Consider the following 20,600-nt stretch of genomic DNA (forward strand, 5'->3'; position numbering starts at 1 on the left):
TTTTTGTATAACATATCTTTATTGAATTTTTAACAAAGTTTTTCCAAAAAACACATCATCCTTCCCCACAACTTACCCCAGACAGGTTAAATAAAAAAATAAAAATAAACAAATAAATCAATCAGTAATAATATTCCATAACTCCACACATCTAAAGCATCTTCAATATCTCCATTTTTAACAGTCTAAAAACACCTCCCAGATATAAAAAAAAAATCAAAGGGTTTCTTTCTAATTACATATGTAAGTTTTTTGGTACCAATACATAATTTAGTTTAAAATAAATACAATCTTCTATCTAAGTTTCAAAGGCTGGGTCTTGTTATAGACTTCTTAAAGAACATTTTGCAGTTGTTTTCATTGTCAAAAGAGATGCAGAAGTCACGCAATTGACATTCAAGCCCCCTAGATGAAGATACTGCATTTATTTTGACTGAGTTAGACATTTTTAATGAGACATTTGCGCAGTGGTGTAGTCTAGTTTTTTGTAGTGAGCATACTGTGATTTTTACCTCCCTCACCCGTCCCAAAGCAACACCCCATAAGCACCACTCACTAATGTGTACAGTATGCATCTACATGTAACTGACAGCATTCTGAAAGACTGCTTATGTGATATCAACATGTCAATTTATAATAAGCAACACAAGACGGCCAATTACATTTACAGCTGGGGAGACTGGACTGATTTTCTACTATTATGGTCCCTGAAGCACAGGTTTTATCAGCTGGCAATTATTAATGCACATTTAAGAGTGCCTGTTTTAAAACTCCATAGCCTAACCTTCAGTCCACAAGACTGGTCAGGAGTTCTCATCTCTCTCATCATCTGAAACAAGGAGATATAAACATTGTATTCAGTTTAACTGCTGTATACACACACACACACACACACATATCTGTGTTATCTCTCCTCTTCTCTTGCATTCACTGATCTGCACACTAATGTTACTGAGGTTATTAGCTAGTTATGTTGGCCTGAGAAACTGTGTGAAAGATGCTTGGGACAGTTGACTGATCAGTCACTGCTCCCGGGCCGTAGCTGGGGTTTGTGGGGCCCCGGTGCAAGTTGTACCTGTGGGCCCTGTTTGAAATAGTTTAATATGTTTGTTCTATATATTTATTTGTGCTATTTACACAATGTTTAATTTTTTTAGGTGTCCAGGTACAGAAACCGAATAATCAAATATAAAATAGTATTGCATAGTCTTCACTGTATAAATGAGATATAGATTAATTCCTGTTAAGCTACAAAGAAGTTCAGTAAAGAGCTGTGAGTGATTTTATCTGATTTAATTTCTTGGATTAACATTAAGGACACCGACAGCAGCTAGTAATTTAGGCGTGATCACTTTAAGAGACAATACATCAATATGGTACACAAACGATTTTTTTTTCTCAACTGTTAAAGTTCACTTAAGTTTATGTTTGCTCTCTATTATGTGCACACTGCGCGCGAGATCTCTTTTGAGTTTTTCCGCGTCCTGTGTTTGAATGCTTATAAACTCTTTTGAATGTTTAAATGGACAAGGCATAAAAATGCGTGCAAATAATAAGCGCAGCGACGCGCAGCAGTGGCGCATTTTTAGGATGGTCTCAGCCGGTCAGTTTAAATGAAAGAGTTGCACAGTAGCACTGGTCATTAACAAACACGGAGTGGTTTTCAAGAAGTCAGTGCTTCGATCGCAGCACAGACGGGGTGAATTTATGAATGAACGTGTGAAAGTTCATTCAAGTCACAAGTCACTGACTGTCACAAAGATGTTGTTACGTATCCTCGCGCTTTTTTAAGTGGGTAAGGAAATCCTTGACCTTGGCTAGTGGGTACGCCGTATACCTGCGTGTCACGTAGACTACACCACTGCATTTGTATAATTCAAAGGATGAGAAGTAGTTAACAGCTTCTTACTGGCCTCTATATAGAAGCTGTCCATACAACAAATAAAGCAAGCCCTGCAAATTTATATAAAATATTTTAAAAACCACATATTATATATATATATATATATATATATATATATACACTTCATATTTATTGGTATTTTATTTATTTTTTTATTGCATTTTATGCATATACTTTCAATAAAACATTTGCAATGAGTTTGTGTTGCATGTTCAGTTTTGACCAGCAGGCGTCACTAGCGCTTCGAAACAATGAATCATTTTTCTCGGATGTGTGGTTGTCACTGAAACCTGCTACATGTTGTGTCTTTCGCTACTTGCCCAGTGTAGAATAAATTTCTGTATTTATAAAGGGCCTTAAGTCTAACAAATACATGACAAACACAACATTGAAAGGCTTCAATAAATATTTAGTTCTTTTCAATGTTTTCTATTTCCTGCATTTCTAGATGGTCGCAATTTCTGAAAGTTTGAGCACATCAATTATTAGTAACTACTTTAATTAGGATTCAATATAATACTTGCATTAAGCAAGTTCCTTTTCCCAGGTTTTTATTAAGCCATGGAAAGGCTTAATAAACACAGATTTTCTAAGTCTTCACCTTTTGTCCTGCAGATCTCAATGAGGTTCACCACATTCTCATGTTTCAGCAGCTGTAAGATCTTGATTTCCCTCAGAGCAGTGATGGGAAACTGAGCAGAAGAGCACAAACGCACTGAAACGTGTGACGTTTGCATTTATAATTAAGAGACCAGTAACTGTTTAGCTTGATTTCAATGTAGGATAGAGCTGCATGTTCTCACCCCTTCTTTCTCATTCTCCATAAGTACTTTTTTTAAAGCCACCTTCTTCCCCGTCTGTCTGTGTTTGGCCTTGAACACCTCCCTACAGACACAAAACATCAGAAAATCACTCAACCTCAGAGGTAACCCAACCAGCAATCACACCGGTTACTTCTAAACCAAAATATAGCATAAAGGTAAAGAAACAGTTCACTTCAAAATGACAATTTAGTGAAACTGTACATAGGCCATTCAAGATGGTGGAGAGTTTTTCTTCATCAGAACAGCTTTGAAGAAACCCATTCACTTGCTCATCAATGGATCCTCTGCAGTGAATGGGTGCCGTCAGAATGAGAGTCCAAACAGCTGATAAAACATTACAATAATCCACAAGTAATTCACACCACTGAAAAAGCAACATGTTTATAAGAAACAAATCCATCAAAACATTTTTAACTTTAAATAGTCGCTTCTGGCCAAAATACAAGTCCATAATCCATAATAACGCTTCCTCCAGTGAAACTGGCCCTAGACCACTGTGCCTGTGAAAAGCCAGCATGGGCCCCGCAAGGACATGTTTGCAGGTGTGTTTTGACAAAAAGAGCCTTGTTTTTAAAATCGTGCTTAAGCAATCATAAAAAACTCTAATGTTCACACATGGATAAATGTGTGCTATTTGTGTTCATTCTGTGATTCTGTGAGGCAGTTATATTGTGTGTTTGTGTTTTCTAAATGAGAGCATTAAACCTGTGCAAAATGATGCTGTTTTTGTGTAGTTTTGCAGAAAACACTGAGCAAATTGGAGCGTGTGTGAAAACAGGTGAAATTTGTTAATTTTGACAAACGTGTCTTTGTTTTGAGAACTGTATGAATGGTTTGGAAAATTGTGCCAAATGAATCACTTATAGTGTGTTAGCAATCAAGAAAAACTGTAAGAATAATAATTAAAAAAAAATCTTAAATAAGCTTGACAATTATTAAAACTTTTATTGACACCTTATTTCATAAACCAACACACATATTTGACACCTTTTTGGAAAAGTACAGTCAGTGAAAAGAATGTCAATTATAATGTAAAATAATGATGTAAAAACAGATATAAAAGTTTACTAAAACATGATTTTACATAAAGCAGCGCAAAAAAAAAAAAAAACCCATTAGCAGCATCAAGTCAGTAAAACAAGATTTAAAGATCAGAAGACAACGGTTCCCAAAGTGGGGCCTAAAAATAATGTGGCTACAATGCATGTGTAACTCAAAACACTTTATTTAATAACTCCTGACCATTCATTATTAACATTACTGCTGTTCTATCTGTATACATGCTGCTCTCTTCTGAACTCTTCGCTCACACAAACGTGTTCTCTCCTAATACAGCAACCCCCAGTTATAACTGATATAACCAATCATAGAAAGGAAGTGTAACTGATTTATTATTGAAAAATCAAATGGCACTGTATACACTTAAGTTAAGATACTTCTCTGGATGTCAAAAAAGTGCTAAAAGTTAAAACAACAGCAGACTAACTCAACAACATACAGGCAACAGGAAACTACAAATTAAAAAAAAAAAAATGTATAAATGGTTGCCCACGGTGTGTGTTCACAGTGTGTGTACTTTGGATGGTTAAATTTCTGAATTGCAAGTATGGGTCACCATACTTGGCCGTATGTCACTTTCACTTGTGTGTGTGTGCGCTCACGGTGTGTGTGTGTGCACTTTGGATGGTTAAATGCAGAGCATGAATTCTGAGTATGGGTCACCATACTTGGCTGTATGTCCTTCCACGGAGGACACGCAAAATGTTCAAATACTAAAGTTGTCCCGGATGTTGGCTGAACCCTGTCACATTCTGAAGTTCAAGGTCTGGGTCTTTTCTAAAACAGCATAAATATTCATTCACAAATATTAGTCAGCACTAATTGAATATCACAATCATTCAGTAAGTCATGTTTCTCAGTGTATATTATAACTGTGAGCAATATAAACTCACCTCATCCTGGAGCTTCTCTGATTCATTAGAATGAGCCTCTTCAGCTTGATCACGAGAGACTGAGATATCAGTGAGAGAAAGAAATCAACAGTATATGTGTGTTCTACGCAACCTGGTCTCATAAAAATACGTACCTCTGCGCACTTTTTGTGCGACACCGTTTTACGTAGCTTGCTGCACGTTTCGCCGCAGTTTGAAATAGAAATGTCCACTGAGTGGCGCTAAAACACAGGTTCAATATGTGAACCCTGGCACGTTTTTATTACGTAGATATTGGTAGGTATTGCTGTTTTTTTATTACATTGCTTCAGATACGTATTGCGGCGGTTCAGAATTCAAATATCCGGGGACTGTCGCTAAAACTTAATGCGCTATCGTGTTGAAAATATTACACCTACACCAAATCCAGCCCTAGACCTACCCGATAGTGTTAACAAATGCAAAACTGATATAAAAACATATTAGCTGATGCAACTGTGCTATTTGAACGTCCTTTTACGCAGATTTTAACTGCTTTGTCGAACCGTAGTTACACGGGATTCTAACCTGTGCTTCTCGTCTCCTGAGTCCGTCTCTGTACTCCGTGAGCTACCGAACAAACTTATCATCTATGAAAACCCATAGATATGAAGCTGGATGTGTGCGATGTTAACGTTCAAAAGCATCAGTTTTCAAATCTACCAGCATATTAATATTGTTTTGAAGTCATAGCATCATATTCTTCAAGTAATTGTGCGAAAATTACGCTTTATTAATCGCAACTCTGTAAATTTGTGTGAAAATGTTCATTTATTTTGGAAACTGCAGTGATATGTACTTAAAAAGTGCACCCAGGTACGTAAATGCCATGAGACCAGGTTGGTTCTACAGCAGGTTTAAATCAACTTCATAATTGAAAAGGTTGGTGGTATGATAAAAGAAAAAATATGTTTTAAAAAATGTTTTGTAATTTCTCATAAGTGAGAGATAATCGAGGCTAATACAACACTCACGCGTGGGTGAAAGACGATCCATGCTGTTGCATCTCTCAGGCTTCACTGTGTTTGTGTCTCTTGACCCTTTAGTTTGAGACTCCTCCTGTTTGTTCTTCATCTTCTTGTTCTTCTGATGATTGAACCGCGGTTTGTTGGGCATTATCTTCTTCCTAACTTCTCACAATTTCCTCTTCACACTTTTCTGTCTGTTTTAAACAACATTAAATGATAAAATTTTTAGGAAACAATCCTAATCTTTTCCAAAGGGGTCAAACTGAGATGTTTAAGAGTCTTGAGATACAACTGCGGTCTGCAAGTTTAATTTTCAGTATACCAGCTAATATTTATCTAAATGGTAAACATGAACAAAGTAAGTTTACAAATACAAACAATCCAAAACAAAAATATTAAAAGCTGAAATGCACTACGTAATATAAAATATTTGTTAGGCTACTGAATCTAAGCACAAATAGGCCCCTACACTGTCATTATAGCCACGAAAATGTAGCTTCTTTGATTGTAAAGAGTTTCCGTGAGAAAGAAGTTCTGCAGCAGAATCCACGAGCTTGATTAAAGTCTTCTAGAGTTGCATGAAACTTTGGTCATCCCATATATTTTAAAGTATACGGCTAAGGCCAGTATTCCAATATAACATCAAATGTTAGCTCCATGTGCATCACAGAAGATTTGACTAAAGCCCCGAATATCCACTGACCATAAACCAGCACGTGTCTCAATCTTACCACTAAACTTTGACAGTGTAAATCATACCACGTTCTGCACTACATTCATCTATTCTAAACATCAGCAATAGTTCAGAAGCCTCTTTAAAATATTAAAAAAAATATTTAATCCGGCGTTTACTTCCCAGACGGCCATTATCTGACGAAACTTATTTTTCTTTCAGCTCTGATGTGCTTTGCTGAAGTCTTATGTAGGCCTATCTTGTGGTTATGTATTTATTATTATTGTTATTTATTTTTATTTTTATATTTTTGTAGACCATGACATTAGGGAAGCCTGCTGTCCAAAATCCTAGCCTCTTTCCAGCAAATCCATGGCATTTGGGAGCTCCATGAAGGAGGCACTGGTCGGTCCGTGTATCATCTGATCATTCGTTTTTTGATTTAATATTGATAGTAGAAAAATGAGAAAACGGCGCCTTTTTTCGTTTGTTCAGAGAAACGCAAAAACAAGATTTTCGCTTGATTCTCATTTTTTGGTTCACGGGGTAGAAAACGGATAACGACTTCAAAATTCGTTGTCCCCTTGTGGGCGGTCATGACACGCCCCTTTCTGCCGATTGGTCAACCAAATCTGAACCCGTGACGTCATCAGTCTTTCCTCTGTTCCGTTCAAGAAAATAATAGTCCTCTGCTGATATATCATACCGATTCTTAAACTGTACGGGGCAGGTACTAGATCGGGCTTTCTTCTGTGCAAACTAAGCGTTTTACAGAAATATTTATTTCAGAAATTTTTATCAGCACCAAGCCTGTTTTATTTAGCTGTGCAGAGTTAAATCAGTGTGAAGCTGCGCTGTGCAATGAAGACACCAACAGGTTTTGCTGTATTGGAAAAGATTATATAATCACACCTTTATTCCACACAGGACCCCAATATAGAACAACAGGCTATTTAGGCTATATATCTATGTACTCTTGGTTGGCTTGAAAGGGGTGTTTAGTTAGGCTAGTTCTTCATTTATTGAATGAGGAGTTTGTTATCCTTCAGTGACTTGTGTTCTAAATAGCTACTGAACGTAAACAATTTAAGCACGTTATAAATGCCATTCCAAAAAGTTTTATAAATCTATTTATAAATCTATACAAAACTTTTGTTTACATGCCAGATGGATCATGTGAACTCTCATCACTTCTCTTTAATGGTAACGACCTCAAAGCTTCCCAACAAACGTATTCGTTCTTGGTTGTCTATAGACTGGGCTTGCTTCTGTGTAGATATAAATTCTATTCTTTGCATCAGCTGGGCATGGCTGGGTATGATATGACAGCTGTTATACCCTACCCTGCTTAATTGTTTGTTTAATTAAGTAAATAATTACTTAATTCATTTCAAAATAAATATTTTAAATACTAATACGAAAAGGAAAGAATACAATTGGGTATAATAGGCCTATAACGTTCACGCAAGAAACTGTCATTATGACTGACAACCGGAGAACAGAGATATTAAAATACATACTCTCCTGAGTTTTATAATGTAGTCTTGTATTTTATTAAAATTGATTAGAATTTGTATCTCATAGGAATGTGAGATTTTAAGAAAAGTAAAAACTTGCCATTTTGGTTGTTTCTCACCAAACCCATATGATATACCCTCAGAACGCTTGGAATATACACCACGAGTTATTTTACGACAGATTTGCATCCGCTTCAAAAAAAAAAGAAAAAAAAAGAGAGCATTCTCTGCCATTAAATGGGCAAGCGCGAGCAGGATATTGTGTGTGTGTGTGTGTGTGTGTGTGTGTGTGTTTCGAAAAAAGAAGGTAGCTATAGCCTTTAGAACAGGTGAGTTGCCCTAGTTCACACAGTTCCAATACACTGCGATGGGTTAAATCGGTATTAAATACAGAACACTTATCATGTAAACTTAAAATATTTAAGAATATAGTCTTGATTTTATGGTCCAAAAGGTTTAAAGACCAACAGTTCGCCAAATATAGTTATTTACATAAATAGATAAAAACGTCCAAAATGAGAATGAATCATAATTCAGAAATACTTACCGTAGCTGTGGTGAAACTGAATGAAAACTGACAATATGGTCAGATGTCTGTGTATGTGAAGTATCAGGTGAAAGTAAGTCCAAAGTGTGTGGCTCTACCTCCGCACTTCTGCGACTGCTTGTCATTTACTGCAAGATTTCAGCTGCTCCACGGCTTGTATACTACGGCTTGTTTTTCCCTCCGCTTTCTAGTCTAGATATGCATGCGCCGTTCCCGCCAAATGGGCAGGGGGTAGAAAGAGGAACACAACACAAACTTGTTAGTTGTTCTATTAACACATAACTGAATGTCAATGTATGCAGCAATGAAAAAAGATCCTCAAGATGTGACCTTATTTAATGAAAACGGGTTACACGTGGTACTACTTGTCATCGCGGATCGTTCTGGGGCGGAGCTTTGATGAAAGCACTGCATGAGTTCAGAGAACTGATGATGATTCAGAGAATCTACGGAGTGTAGTATCCTACACCAGAACATCATTTTCTTCCCATCCTTTCTCCCAATTTCCACCAAAACTGACATCAAATTTAACATTTAGGCAACAAGTGTGGGTTTCTTTTTTATACAATTCTTAGTAATATTTGTAACATTAGGTGCCAACATATCATAATCACTTTTTCTAAATCACCCAGTAGAGATGATGACACAGGAAATTAATGCCCTTTTTTTCCCTAAAAGCTGTCTAAGATCTTTTTTCTCTTTTTCACGCAACTTGGAATAAGCAGCAGGAGGATGCATTTGGAAAAATAAAAAAAAGGATTACATCCTTGGACGTAACAGTGTTAAATAAGGAAGATATACAACATGTGCAGGGTTGTGCAGCGGTGGGTCCCCAGGACTGGGGTTGGGAACCACTGACATAAAGTACTGTAATCAATTGAAAATGTAAATTATAATTCAGTACGATGTGAACATTTAGGATTGGTCAAACAAAAACTGCGTTCTCCTAAACGATGAAATGTCATTTTGGCAGAAGCACGTGAATACTGACAACTACAGCCAATCCTTAAAAACGAGCCTTCAGCGCCATCTATAGTGGACAAATAATAATGCAACTTCATTAAAAAAAACACCTTGAGCTCTTATTTCACATATGTAGGTCATTTTAATATTAACTAAATGTTAAATAACCAAATCTTAATGGGTTTTTATAAATGTTTATTATTGTTTAATGTATAAGTTAGTTATTCTACACCGTTTTTTCACAAAACATCATTGGAGAACAGAACATTCTTCATTTCTGATATCCTTTTCTTCAAGACACCAAGTAAAAATTCAGAGTGAAATTTCAAATTACAGTCTTTTTGTCAAGTTGAGTCAAGTTCTGAATCTATTGGATAGGCTTCTCTCTTTTCAGACGACTGTGATAAGTAATTGAATGATTTGTAAAAGAAAAATAGCAGATAAAATGCTTTGCAACATCACAATTTATTTCAGCCTACGTAAAAAATAACATTAATATTTGGGTAACGATTGAAGCTTTATTTTGGCCGACACTTTCTTTAATAAACTAATGTACAGCACGTACAGTAATGAAATACAACACAGTGAAGTACAGTCACTTAGGGTGTTTTCACATTTAAGACAATTTAAATGAAGCAAAGCCTGGTCAGATGAAGTGAAGCAGAAAGAGAAGCAGCTGAAACTGACCTCTGTGCTTTTGGTGTTCACGATGTAAGGGGATGCAAAAGAGGACGGATTTGAGCGCAAAAGGACCAAAGCCGGTTCAGTTTCTGGTTCAAGTTAACTGAACTGGGTTTCATTCATTTAAAGTGTACTAGGCATATATGTGAAAACACCCTCACAATTAATACAATCAAATACAGTCAATAGAGAGGAAATCAGTTAAATGTACAAAAATACAACGATGTGAAATGAAAACAATGAAAATACTCACAGCTACGACAGAGTGACCCACGTTAACAAAAAACATTTACTTTTACATGATGTAAGGCTTCACAAAATACTCTTCCTTCATCCTCAGAAAATGAAAATAATATTAAACAAAAAATAAATGCAAAAAATAAATGCAAACAAATACAGTGAGATATGGTGAGTGTCTTTGGGACCTTTGTGCATGTAACACAGACAACAGACAAACAAGACAACAGACTAAATAAAGGTGACAGGTTTGTACAAAGACAGAGGGAAATAAAAATGAACAGTAGTGTATGATACAGGAACACAAGCAGAACTCCAAGCACAGCCACGGAGGAACGGTATAGTGACTGTAAAATGCATCAAAGTGGATTGAAGAAAGTTGTCCATGATAGTGTCCAAACCTTTGTCACATACTATGAACTGTTATTTCCTAAAACAGCATAAATATTCATTAATAAATATTAACCAGCACTAAAAACACATTCTGGATTGTGATGATTCATGTCATTATTACACGTCAGTAACATAAACTCACCTCATCCTGGCTTCTAGCATCAGAATGAAACTCTACAACTCTGACTGGATCACGAGCGACTGGAGATAAAAAAATTAATATCTTCACATACAGTTCATACAGTATATGTACTATAGCACGTTTAAATCAACTTCATGAGGACGGTGGTGATTATGATAATGGAAAACAAGACTTTGCCATTTACAGGATTTATAAGACCATTTTGAGTTAACATATTACAATACTTACAATAAGGATTCAGATCCTCCTTGCTGTTGCATCTAACAAGTTTCACTGTATTTGTATCTCTTAATGCTTTGGACGGTGACTCTTTCAGTTTATTCTTCATCTGTTTCTTCTCCTTGATCTTGTGCTTCTGATCATCGAACTGCAGTTTACCGGACATCATTTTCTTCCCATCCTTTCTCCCAATTTCCATCTTCTGTCTGTTTTAAACAAAAATGACATCAGATTTAACATTTAGACAACAAGTGTGTATTTCTTGCATACAATCTTTAGTAATATTTGTAATATTAGGTGCCATCATGTCATAATCACTTATGAGGAGATGAACGCTTTCGAAATAAGGCTTTGTTAGATCATATCTCTTTTCAAAAGGTTTCATAATTGTAATCATAATTAACCACGGAATCAAACTTCCGCAGACCCGCCCCGTTTGTCACACACTCCGCCGGATGGAAAATCAAGAATCAAGAATTTAGCTGTGCATTAAACGATTTGAATGCACGACGTGGAGGCGAAGAACCGCCATATATTAGTAGAAATGCACCAAATGAAAACTGTAAACATTGGGCAATAAAACTTGGCAGTATTTAATTTAAGTCAGTTAAATAAAGTAACCGGTCAGTCGGCAAGTGATGGTTTAAATCGCATCACAAGATCAACAGCTCTTCCGTGAAGCGAGTCAAATCAAAGATACACGTTTTTACATTTTGTTATTTTTTCTTTTTTTTTCATTTTTCCTTTTACTAACTTCATGAGGCGCACTTGCTGTTAAGCCACTAAAAATAAGGACTGCAAATTCATGAGACAGCAGGTGCAAGGCGTTTGTTTCATTAACAGATTGAGACCATGGTAGCATGTTATGATAATTATTCTTAAACTCCAAGCAGTAATCAGTTACTTTAAGAACAGCACAAAGAGAGAATTACTCACAGAGTCGCAGTGAACACAAGTCTTTGCAACAACAACATGCAGCACTCCCGCTTACACAGCGCGAGGACATAGGACCCGGAGTCTCGGAGTCGTGGTTTGAAGATGCATCAACTGAAAACATACAGCCACGTGCGAGGTGACAGTCCCCGCCCCCTCCCCGTGCAGCTACAGGGCTGCAGTTAGTGATGGGAAGTTCGGATCATTTTACTGACTCGGACCTTTGAGTCTCGTTCAGCAAAAAGAACGAATCTTTTTTCGAGTCATTTCGTTCATTTTAGCAAAATATAATTAAAATGTTACATGCTACTTCCCGAACACATCTACTACTTATGCAAACGTTGATCACACTACAAACAATGCAAAACTAATGCTATAAGAAACAGAAAAGATTAATTCATTGTTTACCTGGGTCTTCTATTATTAGCTCACCTCACCTCTTATCGTACAAGTCTTTGGGTTTGAGTCGTTCATCACGTGACAGCCTCATAAAACCTATTGGCGAGTATAGGTCTCTGCAGCCGCTTGCAGTCGGGGGCGGAATTGAAAGCGGAGACGTGAAGTCGGACTCTTTCTGCTTGCTCACTTACGGAAGTGCATGTGGCTGCAGTGTAAATCAAGTTCAATAAATATACATTTCGTTTCGTTTGTAATTGTTTGTCCCTGTCTTCTATTCAGTTCTAGATGGTCGCAATGTCTGAAGGTTTGAGCACATAAATTATTAATAACTATTTAAATTGGGATTCAATTTAATACTTGCATTTAGTAAGTTCCTTTTTCCAAGTTGATTAAAGTCCCTCTGACTTCTTGACCCGACTAAACAGTCAGCAGAGCAAGGGAACTTGAGCAGGGGAACAAAAGATTTGGTTTTGATTTGATTATCATTGATTTTAAATCTTCATTACCTGTAAGCTGTAAATTCTTATGAACACTTATACAAATGTATTTATTTGTGGGTGATATTTCATCCAGATCCAACCACAAATTTATTTTCAGTGTTGAAACGGAATCTGACTTATAAATACCTTTTTCCTCAGATAAAGTTTCTCCACAGTTACCCCAGAAATCACAAAACAAGGGTGAGAAATGTGAAAGGTTTTATTAGTGTATTATACTTAGAAGTAACTTATACACCAATATCCCAACACAAACACATGATCTTACAAATAAAAACATCTTTTAAAAAAACTATATTAACACAATTAAATCTGAAAAGATGATGACGAGGTGTTTAAATAATGGGTAATGCTCTCCCAGACTAAACATATTTTCAAAAGTATTTTCAGTGGGAGAAGCAGACATTTATCGAACACTACACTGAATCTGTGCCTCAAAACATTACGTACACTTTTTCTCTCCCACAATGCACTCGTGCTGTCGCTGGTTCAGCTCAGTATGGATTCAGTAATTCATATCAACTGGGCTCGTCTGATCAATGATCAGTATTTTTTGTCATCTAGATAACGCTTCTGTGAGTGCAAACACTAAACAACAAGAACTGTATCTGCCTGCTCCAATGATGTCCAATACAACACTGTGATGAAACAATCACTCAAGATAAACATGGAAATGTCTTATATTTTGTAATCAGGTGAGAGCCCTAAAGGTTCCTCCTATTCAATCAGAAGTCTCTCTCTCCTTGACCAATCACAGCCAGCCGGATTAATCAAAAAACCCTGTCGAACTCTGATTGGCTGGTGGTGGCAGGGTTTCTGTTCTGATTGGCTGGCTGCTGGGGCATGTGACCTCTCCTGCGCGGCGGCGCCAGGTACTCAAACATGGAGGTGTTGTGTGTGGAGAGCATGTTTTTGAGGTCAGAGGGCATGGGGTCGGACCAGAAGAAGTCGTGGTTGAGTGCGTCGTCGCTGTCTATTCTCTGAGCCGGATCCAGAACCAGCAGTTTGTCGATGAGGTCCAGAGCGTACGGGTCTTTCACATAAGCCTTCAGTCTGTCCTTCACCTTACGCTTCTGACCTTTAGGAAGCTCCATCTTCTGATACAGCTCATACTTCTTATCCACACCGGGCCAAACCTGAGACAGCACAGAATACAGACGTAAAGACTTAAATATGAATCATGATTCAAGTTTCAAATTTATGATTTTTATACTGATTTTGGTTAAATATAAACAAGTAAATACATTTCAAAAAGCAATTTAATATTTAATTTATAATTCAACAGTTTTATATTCATGCCTTTTGAACTTGTGCTAAATATATACAATATATATTTAAAAAAAACTAACATGGATTTAAGTTCTGTATTTATGCTTTACTCTTTTTGTGTTAAACATATGCATGAATTCACATAAATATATGCATAAATTCAAATAAATACAGAGCATGAATTCAAGTTTCATATTTGTTTTTATACTAATTTTTGTTTAAATATATGCTAATAAATGTTTAGTATGAATTCCAGTTTCATATTTATTCTTTTTGTACTGATTTTGTGAAATATGCCAACAAACATTTTTAAAAATGACATGAATTGAAGTTTCATATTCATGATTTTTGTACTCATTTTGGTTAAATATAAGCAAGTAATTAAATTTTAAAAATAAATTTAATTTAATTTAATTAACAATTCAATAGTTTTATATTCATGCCTTTTGTACTTCTGTTAAATTACGACGGCATTTTAGTGCCTCGTTAAAAAATAAAAATCGAAGATTACGAGAATAAAGTCGAAATGTTTCGAGAATAAAGTCGAAATGTTTCGAGAATAAAGTCGAAATGTTTCGAGAATAAAGTCGAAATGTTTCGAGAATAAAGTCGAAATGTTTCGATCATTTAAATCGTAGAAATTAAAGTTATAATATTTTGAGAGTTTAGCCTATATCGCGCATGCAAATTGCCCACGTTGAGCACCGGGAGAAGTTGCAGGCCACCGGAATTGATTTGAATATTGTTGCCTCCGAGCGGCCGCATCATCTTACTGGGATGTCAATTTTAAGGACTCGCGGGAACAGCTTAATATCAAGAATATGATATTTATTAACAGACTGAACAGGAACAACTGTTTATCTTAACATCAGCTCACACTCAATCAATATTCCTTTGGGGGGCGCTGTAGCTCTCTTATTTAACCCTTTTTTAATACACTACAAATATAGCTATGTGGGATTATTAGCAGAAATCATACCATGTGTCATACTCGCTGGGACAGTATGCTTGGAAATAATATTTAATGCATTCCATTGCATTCATTATTTGTAGTGTGCCAGCCACACAATAACAATAGCTTAAGCTTTGTGCTTTTAGTGCTTTTAATATAAAACAAAGTCTCAGCTTTCAAAATCAGTTTTATAACGAAACACAAATGATGTGTTTTACAATAATGTGATTTTCAAGATCTTTAATGTAGCGTGACAGATCGCTGTATTTATGTGAATCAATTCATTACATTATTGTTAAAATTCCATCACCTACTCCGCAAAAACGCCTGTGGCGTCCAAACTTTCATTCCTCACATGTAGCCTGTTTAATTAAACAGCAAAACGTTCTAAAGGTTGAAGTGGACTCAAATTTGTTAACATACGTTATATTGTTGCCTTTTCTGCTGTAAACGTTAAGTGACTATTCACAAACTGTTTTATTAATGGTATACTGTAAATGAGGACATAATATTTAATGTCTTCCATTCATTATTTGTAGTGCGTCAGCCAACCAGTAATCACAACAATTTTGTGCTTTGTTGCTTTTACACACAGCTCAGCTTTCAAATTCTGCCAGTTTTATAACGAAATACAAATTATAAATGTGTTTTTGCTCTTTATTTCAAGTTTATAGCAAGATATAAATTGAAGGAACATCATAAGGCATAAAAAAAAAGTTTAGCCTAATTTATAATGAAAATGTCTCGTCGTTCGTTATTGTAATCGGAAAGATGATTGACTCACATGCCGCTTAAACACATTATTGCAATATAGCCTACATATTGTTTGTATTTCGCTATAAAACTGACAGATTTTGAAAACTGAGATTTGGAATATCTCCCGGAGCTCCAAATCCGGGCCATTTGCATGCGCAAAAGGCTAGAATAGCCTATCTCAAAATATTATAACTATATAGGAATCTTTATTCTCAAAACATTTCGACTTTAATCTCGTAATGTTTCGACTTTAATCTCGTAATGTTTCGACTTTAATCTCGTAATCTTAGATTTTTTTTTTAAACGAGGCACTAAAACGCCGTCGTAGTTAAATATATGCAAATATACGCCAAAAACATTAACATGGATTTAAGTTCTATTTTTATGCTTTTACTCTTTTTGTTAAATATGAATTCACATGAATATTGTTAAATATATGCATGAATATGCATAAATTCAAATAAATATAGAGCATGAATTCAAGTTTCATATTTATGCTTTTCGTACTCATTTGGTGAAATATAACAGTTTAATTAAAAAAACTTGCATGGGCTTAAGCGTCATATTTGCTTTTTTATTCATTTTATGATAACTATAAGCAAAAAATAAACAAACAACAATCCTAGTTTCATATTTTAAATTTTTGTAGTTATTTTTTCAAAAATATAAACAAATAAAGAAAAAAATACTAGCATGTATGTGTATAATAATGAAATTTTAAGCTCTTTCTTATATTATTTTGACAAAATCAGATGAGAAGTGGGCACTTCAGACACATTTGAACATGCTAATATTAGATCTAAATGGTAATCCGTCTCATTTGTGATCTGACCACCCAAAGTAGATGTAAAACCCATGTGTAAAGAGGTCTGACGTATAGTTCTGTGTGTGTTACCTCAGGAGTAATAGAGCCACACAGCTGACTGATGAGTGTGAGCTGGTGCTGTTCTGTGTTGCCCTGCATGATGGGGCTTCTGGTCCACATCTCCGCCATGATACACCCTCCACCCCACAGATCTATGGGAGGCCCGTAGTCTCTCTCACCTAACAAAAAACAAATACTCACAGTGAAAAATCAATAATTATATCCCACTACAAGCGTTTAAGATGTGTTTCACTTACCCAGCAGCAGTTCAGGCGGTCGGTACCACAGTGTGACGACCCGGTTCGTGTAGCGGTTCCCCTGACTGTTCTTAGCCAAACTAAACGCTCTGGCCAATCCAAAATCAGCCAGCTTCAGGACGCCGTCTCTGGTGATCAGAACATTGGCCGCTTTCATGTCTCTGTGGAGGATCTGATATAAACACACAATACTTCAGTCTGAGACTGGATGCGTCACAGTGACAACCCTGGCCCTGTTTCTTAATCACATTTACATCACGTAATCTGTGAATACTAGCAGGGAAACTAAGCGATCATGTTGTCTTACCTTGTTTCTGTGTATGTAGTAAAGTCCGTTCAGCAGCATCTGCATCACCTTCTTAATCTCAGCCAGAGTAAATTTAACATTAGCGTTGCTCAGCAGACCAGCGAGGTCGTGCTCACAGAAATCAAACACCAGATAGATGCTGCCCTTATAACGGTTAAACTGGGTGGCTGGAGGGGAAGAGATGAGGAAAATAAACTGTTATAATAATCGTCCAATCAAAAGCAAGACATCACGTAATTTAACACACTGTCTACTATTTGATGCAGAGTGAAAAACAGGAACTCTAGTCATAGTTACAGGAATCCAACACTTTTTGATTAATGAATTTACAATGATTACTGCAGGAAGGGCCATTCACACCAAAGATGATAACTATAATGATTACTATAATAACTATAAAGTTCAATGACAAAGAGGAACATTCATTGGAATCACTTTCAGAATTATTTTTCCCGCTGATGAACAAAAACACTGGCAGTCAATCAGACTTTAAAGAGCTCGAACATTTAAAGTGACACAATATGCAACACATGTTGATAATAAACAGAACGTTATTACGCATTGGCGTGGATGCTAATATAGTTATCTTCATAATTATCACTCTTGATGTGAATGGCCCTTAAGGATCTCTTAAAAATCATTTTCCAGAGAATGCCTTATCTGGTAAGAAATAATTGTACTTATTGAAGATATTTGTACACTAATAAGACCCTCGATGGACTGATATTAATCACACCGGCTTGTCTAGCCAAATAAATATTTCAGCAGAGCAAAACAAAAAACATTGTCAGTGTCCATAACTTTTACGATTGCACTAATTTCAATGACTTTTTAAGGTCTGAAAATCAATAAAAAAAATCAATAAATAAATAAAAAGTATTTCCAGATTCTTGTAGATTAGCACATTTATGCTGCGGCTGCATGTAAAAAGCAGCTGTGCATCTTATTTATTACAGCATATACACCATGGAAAGTCTTAATAAACACAGATTTTCTAAGTCTTCACCTTTTGTCCTGCAGATCTCAATGAGGTTCACCACATTCTCATGTTTCAGCAGCTGTAAGATCTTGATTTCCCTCAGAGCAGTGATGGGAAACTGAGCAGAAGAGCACAAACGCACTGAAACGTGTGACGTTTGCATTTATAATTAAGAGACCAGTAACTGTTTAACTTGATTTCAATGTAGGATACAGCTGCATGTTCTCACCCCTTCTTTCTCATTCTCCATAAGTACTTTTTTTAAAGCCACCTTCTTCCCCGTCTGTCTGTGTTTGGCCTTGAACACCTCCCTACAGACACAAAACATCAGAAAATCACTCAACCTCAGAGGTAACCCAACCAGCAATCACACCGGTTACTTCTAAACCAAAATATAGCATAAAGGTAAAGGAATAGTTCACCCCAAAATGACAATTTACTGAAAATTTACACAGGCCATTCAAGATGGTGGAGAGTTTTTCATCATCAGAACAGCTTTGAAGAAATGTAGCATTTCATCACTTGCTCAACAATGGATCATCTGCAGTGAATGGGTGCCGTCAGAATGAGAGTCCAAACAGCTGATAAAAACATCACAATAATCCACAAGTAATTCACACCACTGAAAAAGCAACATGTTTATAAGAAACAAATCCATCAAAACTACCAAAATACAAGTCCATAATCCATCCATAATAACGCTTCCTCCAGTGAAACAGTCCATCCCCTGTCGTCCTCTCACATCAAAATCATAACATAATTGTTCAGAAATATTTTATACTGTTTTCACTCAAACTTGTCTCAATCCATGCATATTTCCCTCCTGATTCATATGAGAAGTTTTTTTTTCACTGCAGAAAGCAATATTGTGGATAGAGGACTCACTCTGAAGTTAAAAACATCTTGATGGATTTCTTTTTTTACAAACAACTTTTCGCTTCACAGGTTGTTGACTGATTGACTGGAGTGGTGTGGATCATTGTGATGTGTTTATCAGCTGTTTGGACTCTCATTCTGACGGCACCCATTCACTGCAGAGGATCTATTAGAGAGCAAGTAATGTCATGCTACATTTCTCCAAATCTGATGAAGCAAAACTCATCTACATCTTGGATGGCCTGAGGGTGAGCCAACTATCAGCAAATTGGTTGAACTAGGCCTATTCCTTTAACGACAAAGATCCCTATAAACATTTTAACAGCCACTGTTTTCCTGACAGTGGATCACAGCAATAATAAACTAATTTAAGGTGCATTTTCTCACACAAGCATCAAATACTGACCCGAAGGTGCCTTGGCCGATCTTCGCCAGCTTCTCATATTTCGAGAATTCATCACAGAAGGGAAACTCGACCCCATCATAGTATTTAGACATGATGGCGGTCTCTCTGTCCGGCCTAAACACACACAACACACATATTTGATTTAAAACACGATGGAGAGCTCTTTTTACCTTATGATGTTCTTACATTGAGCTAATTATATTCACAAGACTCGTACAGACGCATTTAGGCACATTTATGTTTTAAATGCGACAATATTGAGTCTTATAAGATGCTGTTTTGGTTGTGTGGGTGATTTCGTGTTCTTCGTTCGGCCCCGGCAAAGACAAAAACCAAACCCACACGCACAAATATCAGCTTTACGCCGTCATTTAAAAGACGAACTGTATTTAAACCGTACAAATGTGTGCTTGACATATTAAAGATGAATAAAATCGAGTTTTTGATAATTTAAATGACTGTTAAGAGATAGAATATTATTAAAATATTCGTACTTATCCCCACCGCCGGAGCTTCCGGTTTTGTCGCGCTGCATCCTTGCTGTTCCTCTGCGGTCCGCGGGACAGATTCAACAAAGTCAAGAAAAATTCTACCGCCACCTGCCGCCCGGAAGATACGCAGTTATTACACAAAACTACTCGACTACTTCTTATATATATATTTTTTTTTTCTGCTCAACTACAATCAAATGTATTTTAATTTATTATTATTATTGTAGATTGAAACATATTGTGATAAAAACGTATTTTATCCGGCAAAATCATACCTAAACTCATATTTCATTAGGATAAAAATTGGACATTGTATATGCAAAAAAATCAATCAATCAATCAATCAAAAATTAAATATATGTAATAAGAATTAATACAATATAGACACAAACTTCTTTGAATTTTTATTAATTTTCCATCTAGTATGTACAGTACATAAAGATTTTTAATAGCACCCTATGGTAATTTAAGACAAGAGTGGTGTGATCCTTATTGATCAAATTAATATTTAGTCACATTATTGTTAAAATAATTATCCACTCTTTCATATATAACAAATTATCCCAAAACCAAGTT

The 20,600-nt window shown here is 36.1% G+C and overlaps 2 protein-coding genes across 3 annotated transcripts; both read right to left on the reverse strand.

The window, feature by feature from the left end:
* Positions 1-71: 71 nt before the first annotated feature.
* LOC131529052 (cyclin-dependent kinase 9-like) lies at positions 72-8,605 on the reverse strand. 2 transcript variants are annotated; one of them, XM_058758562.1, is made up of 6 exons: positions 8,403-8,605; positions 5,672-5,859; positions 4,680-4,738; positions 2,707-2,788; positions 2,505-2,595; positions 72-829 (listed from the first exon to the last, which is right to left on the reverse strand). In XM_058758562.1, exons 3-6 carry the CDS (start codon positions 4,703-4,705, stop codon positions 804-806), a joined length of 225 nt encoding a protein of 74 aa, XP_058614545.1. In that variant the 5' UTR covers positions 4,706-4,738; positions 5,672-5,859; positions 8,403-8,605; the 3' UTR covers positions 72-803. The 2 variants fall into 2 exon arrangements, 1 of the variants encoding a protein (XP_058614545.1); XR_009267987.1 differs by lacking the exons at positions 72-829; positions 2,505-2,595; positions 2,707-2,788 and adding an exon at positions 3,720-4,563.
* A 4,449-nt stretch (positions 8,606-13,054) lies between these two features.
* Positions 13,055-20,152, reverse strand: cdk9 (cyclin-dependent kinase 9 (CDC2-related kinase)). The gene is made up of 8 exons (XM_058759347.1): positions 20,028-20,152; positions 19,534-19,647; positions 18,481-18,562; positions 18,279-18,369; positions 17,273-17,439; positions 16,966-17,137; positions 16,739-16,887; positions 13,055-14,002 (listed from the first exon to the last, which is right to left on the reverse strand). Exons 1-8 carry the CDS (start codon positions 20,066-20,068, stop codon positions 13,637-13,639), a joined length of 1,182 nt encoding a protein of 393 aa, XP_058615330.1. The 5' UTR covers positions 20,069-20,152; the 3' UTR covers positions 13,055-13,636.
* Positions 20,153-20,600: the final 448 nt, after the last annotated feature.

Source organism: Onychostoma macrolepis, chromosome 21, assembly GCF_012432095.1.
Source record: "Onychostoma macrolepis isolate SWU-2019 chromosome 21, ASM1243209v1, whole genome shotgun sequence".
Taxonomy (NCBI): Eukaryota; Metazoa; Chordata; class Actinopteri; order Cypriniformes; family Cyprinidae; genus Onychostoma; species Onychostoma macrolepis.